The sequence below is a fragment of the Haliaeetus albicilla genome, chromosome 12 (genome assembly GCF_947461875.1).
Source record: "Haliaeetus albicilla chromosome 12, bHalAlb1.1, whole genome shotgun sequence".
Lineage (NCBI taxonomy): Eukaryota > Metazoa > Chordata > Aves > Accipitriformes > Accipitridae > Haliaeetus > Haliaeetus albicilla.
In genome coordinates, this window is record NC_091494.1 from 6,321,503 (window position 1) to 6,330,200 (window position 8,698).

At 40.0% G+C, this 8,698-nt stretch overlaps 1 protein-coding gene across 1 annotated transcript in view; it reads right to left on the minus strand.

Annotated features, from left to right (window-relative positions):
• Positions 1-9: 9 nt before the first annotated feature.
• The window catches only part of NPTN (neuroplastin), a 58,535-nt gene continuing 49,846 nt past the window's right edge, over positions 10-8,698 (minus strand). Inside the window, exons 7-9 of the mRNA XM_069797784.1 lie at positions 2,096-2,117; positions 1,522-1,595; positions 10-1,086 (exon numbers count right to left, since the gene is read on the minus strand). Of these exons, the coding sequence (XP_069653885.1) occupies positions 1,535-1,595; positions 2,096-2,117 (83 nt within the window). The 3' untranslated portion in view covers positions 10-1,086; positions 1,522-1,534. The remainder of the gene's footprint in view (positions 1,087-1,521; positions 1,596-2,095; positions 2,118-8,698) is intronic.

The window sequence follows — 8,698 nt, forward strand, 5'->3', positions numbered from 1 at the left end:
GTCTCACGCTGTTTTTTGTCAGTGTTTTATTTTTAAAAACAGGTGAATCCACTTTTTATACATCATTGCACTTCAACAAATACACAGAACACAAGTTCATGCATCTACAGTTACGCACATCATGAGAACCCTGTTAGGTCTATTTCTACAATCTTTAAATCATGAGAAATTACAGTGTCAAACTAAAGAGTATAACTAGTTGCATAGAATATCACCATGCTGTAACATTTCATCATTTAAACAAAAAAAAAAAAAAGAAAATTATAAAAGTTTGCCTGAATTGAATGTACAAGAATATGTTGAACACATCAGTGCAAAAGGATTTGAGAATTTACATGAGTTAACAAAAGAAAAAAAAAATCACTTAAAAAGCAATCATATATATATATTTATAAACTGAAGTTTTGTTTTTGTTTTCAAACTGCATTCCACCACCACCATGTCAGGCCATTCCAGCTTTTGAAGTCTGATTATAGGACACCCGAGTCTCTCTATATAGGTTAAGCCCTTAAGATAATTTCAATTTATATTACTTCTCTAAGTACCAGAACAGTATAATTCTCTCATCTTTCACACATACAGTAAGGAATGAATATCAGCAGCTTAAAAATGAAACACAATTACTGTATTTTGGTTTTCCCCCTCCCCCCAAATATAAATATATACTGTATATATTTTTAAGTTTTGCTGTACTTTACAAAAAGTATCACTAGATGGCAGCAGTGCGTTTTAGAGCTTTGCCAATTTAACAGCTACAGGAAGTAAAAAATGGCGCATGCGTGAATCGACTTACTACTTCTAATGTTTAAATAGATTAAGGAGAAAAAAAAAAAAAAAGCAACATTCACAGCACATCAAGCCCAAAATAGTTTACACCTTCTACACTGAAGCATTATTAAAATTTATCTGGCTAGGTCATCCTTGCAGGAGAGGCTAAATAAGGCATGCTTTAGACAGTCATATTGTTGCTCACTTGAAAAGGAGGAGAAAAAAAAAAAAAGATAGAACTGGAGTTCTAGAACCAAGAGTTCCAACCCTTAAATTTAGCAGGTCATATTGCCATCAGTCTCTCAGAAACTTAAAGCTCTAAAAAAGAAATGAGAAAAGGTGCTAGTCAATGCCTGGCAGCATTTTCAACATCACGTGCCATAACAATGTGCAATCAAAGCGCTTAACATCTGTTTTTTGTCTTAAATGAAGATAAAAGCTTCCCAACCAAGGTTAGCTTCCAGATTTTAAGACTGAATGAGGAAAGGTTTGGGGTTTTTTTTATTAGCAAGAGTAGTGATTATGTGGAGTTCGACAGCTACTGGATCATTAACTACCTGCATATTTTATGAAAAAAATCTTGTGCTAACCCCCAGTGCTCTCTGAAACGTGGCAGCAGGAAGGCTAGCGCCATCCTCTGAGCAGCTGGTCACTTTTTAATACATGGAACGAGTTACGCTTACACACCCCAACCACTACAGAAAAAGGAGGACTTTAGCCTGACCATTTGAGATGTGTGCGAGTCATACTTACATGATAAGCATTTTTAATTTGTGTTTCTCTGGCGTAAGTTTTTATCTTTATGATTGTTTGTAGAATTGGTTTTCCTGGAGAAAGAAAGAATAAAAAAAATGCACCAAAATCAGTCACAAGCATAGGAAAAACAAACAGCATTTCATTCTTCCTCCTCCTAAATGGCTAAGGGCAACACAACTTCTAGACTTTGTATCTTGCCACCTTCTTGCCCAGTGCAATTCACCTCCTACATCTGTCAGTTTGTTTCCTAGTTTTACTGCTTCCTTTTTACAACTGAAGCAGGGGTTTTTTTGTTTGTTTTTGCTTATGATATTTGTAAAAAGTGTATCAAATTGGCTACATGAGGCAGTCGGGGAGACCACGTGTGGCTTCAGCACAAGTATTTGTTTCGAACTCCTCCAGCAGTATTTGTTTTTCTAGCAAGGACCTCACAGATACCAATGCTAACAGCAAACCAAAGGCTCCAATACCATTAGTAATGTCGCACGTAATATCAACCTGATGTACTGCAACCTCTCATAAACCCTCAGATTAAGCGCAGTAATTTTTTTTTTTCTTAAAATGCACTTACATTGGCCCAGCTGGTTCATCATCTGCAGCAAGAATTCCGATGCAATCCAGGGAAAGACAAGGAAAGAAAAGAAAAAGTGAGTCAGTCTTTGCACCACACCGGCTGAACTGCAAACAGCAAACCAATCTATCTACAGCGTTAAAGGCCATTCCACTTGGTAGTGCAAAGATTCATGGAGTTATTTTTCTGGATTCAAGTTTTAATGGCAGGTATGTTGCTTCGATGGTTTTAGTTAACACTTTGAATGCTTGTCATGAAGAACTGCAACTGTAGCGGACAGATTGTTGCAATATGGTCAGACTCATCTTGTCCCCAAGTTCCAGTGGTTCAATCTCATAAAAAATAGATGAGAAGACAAACCAACGTTTCAGTTGTAAAATCCTGCTGGTTGTTTTCTTGCATTGATTTTTTTTTTTTTAATATACTTTTTTTTTTTTAAGCTGTTCTTCAGCTGCTGATGGGTAATTACTGGTATATACACAACAGAGTATATACACCGTATACTCATCTTCCCCCATGGATGATACGACCTCTACATATTCCATTTTTCTCAATGTCTAATTAGAATGGACCAGGTTAGGAGGAGGTTGAAGGTGCAATACTTGAGTGAAGTACCCAAACGTAGTCCTTGGGCAGCAGCAAGCATTGTGTGTGCGCCTGACAGAGCCCAGGGCTCAAAACGACAGGGAAAGTTAGGGGTGTTGTAATACCTCCAGACACAACAGACTTCAGCTACAGAAGACTGACAGCATTGTTCTGCCTGTGTCTCTTGGCAAAACTATTCTCTTTTAAGAACTGGAAAAAAATCTGCCAATGAGTAATGTTTCGCATTCGCTCTTTCGTGACCAATTGAATGTGCTTTTTTTTTTTTTTAATTATGAAACACCTTATTTTGCTCCCAAGCTGCAGTAGAGAAGACAGAATTGCATTTAAACAGCACTACAAAAATCAATCCAGAAAGTTAATGCTCCTGTAGAAGTATTTTGGGGGAACCAATTCAGTACCTGATGTTTTTGGCACTTGACAGTTGCCGTTTCCACCTCACGCTGGAGGGATTTTTCACTGAAGTCTTTAAGAAACTCTCAGCAGGATTCCACAAGGGTGCTTAGTGCACATGAAGCAGTTATGGAAATTACAGTCTTAACAGTGTAGGCATCCGCATGAGCACACGCTAGGAGTAATGTCAGTCAAAGGGGACATTACTCCACCTGTACCTTGAAGGCAACGGATAGGCAAAGCCACCGCTAGCACAGACAGTGACCGGAACAAAAAAATACTTCAAAAAAATAAAGAACTAACCACAAACCAAGAGCTTTACAGCCAAAATAACACACTAGCGACACACCAGTGTCCACAGAAGTCCATTACCAGCAACAGTACACTATCAGACAAGATACAGAGAGAACTAGGACTAGTAAGGACAACCAGACATCAATGTGCTGTTGTATATACAGTGGAGATATACAGAGACACATCAGGTACTGAAACACAAAGCACAGTAAATCTAGAACTTCCTTCCACAAACATCTTTTGATTCACAAAAGATCTTAAAGCAGGCTGCGCTTTGCACTCCACACGCTGGCTGGGAAGAGCCTCGGACAGACAGCAAGCCCTTCGCTCCCCCACCCCCAGATCAGTACTGCTACCAATGCCATTCTGCTTTAAGACTCTTGTTATCTCAGCTTTCTAACAAGCATAATTGACATTTTTGAGAGTTTGTTTGGCTGGACTTCAGAAATATCAGACTGCACCGTTAAGATACAAGCTCTCGCTATAAAAGAACCATTTTTCTTTCTCTGTTAAAATATTTAGATGCCTATTTCAGATAAGTAGTTTTGTGTGTTTAAAACAAAACAAAACAAAACAAAAAACCCAACAAAGCTTCACATTTATAAAGGCTGCCATCGGGTGTTTTCCTAACAAAGATCCAACAAAAATGCCTATTAGAATACTTAAGCTTATATGGTGGATCGCCACCACTCACCCCTTTCCCATCTATAACCTAAATGGAGATAAAATAAGACTGAGGAAAATTTCTCTGTGCGTTACTATCCTGGTCAGCCATTTAACTGCTGGAAAAGCATCCCCAGTACAGTACAGACAAAGACCGAAACCTCAGTGAAATCAGGGCGCAACAGAACAACAGAAAAATAAGTACAAAATTAGACTAAATAAAGATTAAAAACAGCAAACTGAAATCCAAATTAGTTGTGAACGTGAATGAAGAAGTTTTAAGAAAAAGTGTTAACATTATGACTTGTGCATTGTATAGACTGAAGCGGAGATTAAACAAACTCCAAAGCATGCAGATCTCTCACTTACCACCATTTTTTAAGGGTATGATGCAATTGAAGGGGAAAAAAAAAAAAGTCATAGTAACTGACAAATATCAATATAACTCAAAACCTTTATGCCAGAAGACCTGCTCTAGTAACTGATTGTCTCTAGTAGTATGTACAACCTATGGCCATAGAGAACATCCTCCCAGTATACTGCTTCATTCCATTCTGCACCCATGGGGCTCCCGAAATGCTGCCAGGTGAGCTGTAATTTTATAATTGACCACACTAAACCCCTCCTTTTGCAGGTACTTCCTTTTGAATTTGGAGGGGATCTGCAGACTCCAAAACCCCCATTGTTTATATAATACAAGATTTAAAAAAAACAAACCAAAAAACCCAACCAGCCAAGCCTTTCCTGTGGGTATAGTAATCATCTGCTTAGTGTTGCCCTGAAACAACACATTTCTGAACTGAAAAGTTAGAATTGCTGCTGTCCTTAATGCATCGTGTAACACATGTAATCAATTCTTCCAGGCAAAAATATATGGACATTAAAATTGCAAGATTATGACAAATTGATTTGCTTTAGCTCCTCCACTTGTATTAACTGTCTGGGAATGCAACCCATGCTTTGGCAGTCTGAGAAGGGGGGTGGTGGTGGTGTTTTGTGCCCCCTCTCCCCCTTTCAGCCTTATAAATTTAGGCATTTTAGATGTTACTTGGTTTCTTTTACCTCCTTTGGAAAGCTACAGTATTTATTTTTAACATCAAATTAATCTTGTGTAGCCTCTTATGACTGCTGGAAGTTAAAAATGAAACACTAATGGGTACTTCCAGCACTAAGTTTCAAATTTTTGCATGTGAAGGGACTCTACATTTCTGCTTGTGCTTTAAAACTTGCCAAGAAATCTACACAGAGAGGAGTCGACACCAGCAGCTTCAACAATGGTTCTTACACTGGCACGTGGCAACCCTCAGACCTGCCTTTACAGATCAATAGTGAATGGGAGCATTATTAAATCAAAACTCATGTTCAGTTTCTGTTCAAACGCTCAAAAGGAAAAGCCAGCGTCTGTGGCAGCTTTGGGGTCCCGTCTTAAATCTTCTAGGGTCTGCAAAGCAATTTGTTGGAACTATTACAGAGACAGCTGGGTAATTTTTATATTAAAAGCTAGGTTAAGATTTTGCTTTCTGGGAAGAGAAAATTTGACAGTAGCTTGAAAAGTTCTGAGAAGAACATTTATAAGAATTTAGATGTTTGCCCAAGTTGGAAAAAATAATTTTTTTTTTTTCAAAATTTTTCAGTTCTTAACTCATAAAACATTTGGAAGGCTCCATATCGAGCACTCAAAGCAGTCCACAGCCATGCAGGACCGTGACGCTTTCTCACAAGGTAGCTGTTTGCAGGGACACAAGCGTTACAACCTGTGTTAACCACTTAGGGCTTTGCATGCAAAGACTCAAAGGTGGCATTTACCACCACCATGCACGTCGGGTTTGGAGCAATGCTCTTCTCTTTGGCTTCATTAGCAGGAATATATTGTGGGAGGAGTGGGAAGAAGAGGTGAATGGAGACGCTAATCTTGCTCCATGAAGCAAACCAATAAAAATAAAGCAGTTGCTCTGAAATGGAAGGAAGGCACAAGTGTATCGGCAACAGAGACTCTCTGGCAAAGGTTACTTACATCAGACTGGAGGAATTTTGATCCTCTAATAGCATCTAACAAATTAGTATATAAAGGCCTGGAGGAGCCAGGCTATTTGATTACCACTGTGATACAGCGATGCTTGCTGTTGGGTATAGTTGATAATTACATGGTTTCGCAATGCGCCTGTCTGATGAATTCTCCCCTTGATGAATTTTAAGTGTGGGAGAGAAAGGTGCGGGTAATAGAAAAAAAAATTCCAAAAATTAAGTTGGTACAAGGGAAACCGTTTCAGTGAAAACATTTTGTTCTTTAAATTACTTACAGTAACAGCAGGAACAGGGAAAGTCAAGAAAAAAAAAAAAAGAGTATTAGAAAGAATGTGGGGCTATGGATGGAGCTTCTGCAGAGCCAGAGCAGAAAAACATTTATGGAAAGTCTTTGTATTAAGCTGAGAAATGAGAAGGGAAGAATGAAAAAGGACATGTTATATATAACCCAGTCACCTCATGGTTTTGAACTAAAGATCATGTAGAATACAGATTTTAAAGTAAAAACTGTTTACATTCCTATGGGGGAATGTAGCCAAGAAGTTTTTACTTTCTACTTACCCCAGCGCACACCCTTTAAAACAGTATCTTTACTAATTTTAGGCTATATGATCCAACAACAACAGAATAGACACTTTCTTTAGGAATCTTTGATATACTACATTCAGGTCACAATGGCTGATTGCTACATCTGTCAAAAATAAGCAGCTTAAGCTATACCACAGAGGAATATAAAGCTATTTGCTTCCTTTTATTGTCAAGGGAAGTCCGAGCAACTTGCATTCTGAGCAAAATGCATCAGCAGTCCCCTGCTGAAACCGTTTCCCATTGTACATGCAGCGATGTGCCAGCGTCTCTGGCCTCAACATGCCACGTACATGCAGCTTTCATCACCAAAAGCCACTGGAAGCTGCACGTTATTCACCCACTCTTGATTTTACAAAACCTAGCCACTCTCTGGAAAGGGTATGCGATCTGTATATTGCTTTACCACGTGTAAAGCAAGTCAAAACCCTCATTTTGAAAGGATGCAGAAATTCAAGTGCAATCTGCCCTCCCTTCCGCCTTCCAGCACGTAATTTGGATGCAATAGGGATCGCACCTGCAGGGAGGTTACTGGAGGTACTCACTGCAGTCACCTCGCCTTCCCAGGAGGGCGAGAATGCCCCTAATCCACAGGCACGACAGCAAGAACCCACAGTGGGGATCCGCTAATGCCATCCTTGCACCATTTCTGGTGGAAATACAAATTTCACGGGTGCCAAGTTCCTTTTTCTGCTATACAGCAGCAGGAAAAAAAAACAACCACCAAAAAACAAAGTCACTCACAAATCTGAATTACATGAAGGAGGAAATACTAGCAAAGTTGCTACTGAGCAGCCCTGTTCCGTGGCATAAAAAGCAATTCAACTAAACACAAAAAGCAAGGTCCATGCAAAAAAAATTGCAGTCAGGAAATGCCAAAGTTAAAGGAGTGTCCTCGCTCTTCCAGCATGGCAGTGCTTCCAGACAGAGGTAACACCTTTCATAAGGCCAGCGAACACATTGGATAAATGTCTTGTAACACACAGCCCTTTTTCCCCCCTGAACTCTGAAACCTAAGTGCCCTCACTCCACAGCTAAACAGTAAACTGAGAAGAACTGCTCCAAATTTAACCAGGTATCTGTCACTCTACCCATCTGCCAAGAGATGAGGTAGTTGGCACGTTGAGACAGGTAATTTTTAGCCTGTGGAACACGGAGATGAGAGAAAGGGAATTAATTCAATTGGCTTTGTTTTGCCTGGCCAGGTAGAGTTCCCAAGTGCTCTGGAAAGCATCCCAGACACCTTCCAGGACAGAGATAATGTTTCTCTCCAAACAGTCACATACCCCACTAGCAACTGGGTGCTTTTGTTTAGCATCAGTTATCAAAAGTCCTTTTTGGCACTTCTTTGTTTGGCCTCACCAAAATGGTACGGCCCTCAAGCCTTGGTTTTTTAAGGCTGATGCAGCTGTAAGACCACTGAGTTTTCCATTAAGTTCTTACAAATATCCTCTTGTGCGTATACAAGTGCACTGCAAACACAAACACCGAAATTACTGATCTGGTTTGTCAAAGGGTTATATATACTTCTGAGATTTGCCTGAGAAACATCATATTCCTGTAAAAACAGTTCTTCATCAGTCAGGGTGGAGTGGGGGGACCCTCAGGATTTTCTGCCTCAGTACCTTATGCTACATTGAATTGGAGGATTCTCTAGAGATGTGGAAATGCTAAATAAATACTTCAATACAGTTCTCAAAAAGAACAGCAAGATGAGCAGTTTCTGGAAGGTGGCACCTCAGTGAAGGCAAGCTAGTACAGCTGTGAAAGGCAAAAGGACTCAAATTAAGCGTGCCTGTTAGTAGTGGAGTCTGGAGCAACCCCACTCCAGCTTTCAGCTTGGGCTGGTTCTGTCTGAGGGGATGAAGTCAGCACACCCCAAAGGGCTGCCTGTAACTTGTGTAGGCTTACCTAAGCCAGCCCTAGAAACTATGTCACCTGGGTACTGCACGAGGTGAGAGCTCAGCGTGGGCACCAGTATCTCCCAGCAAGACGCAAGATAAATGCGGCTCAACTGCATTTCATCCTACACTGTTACCA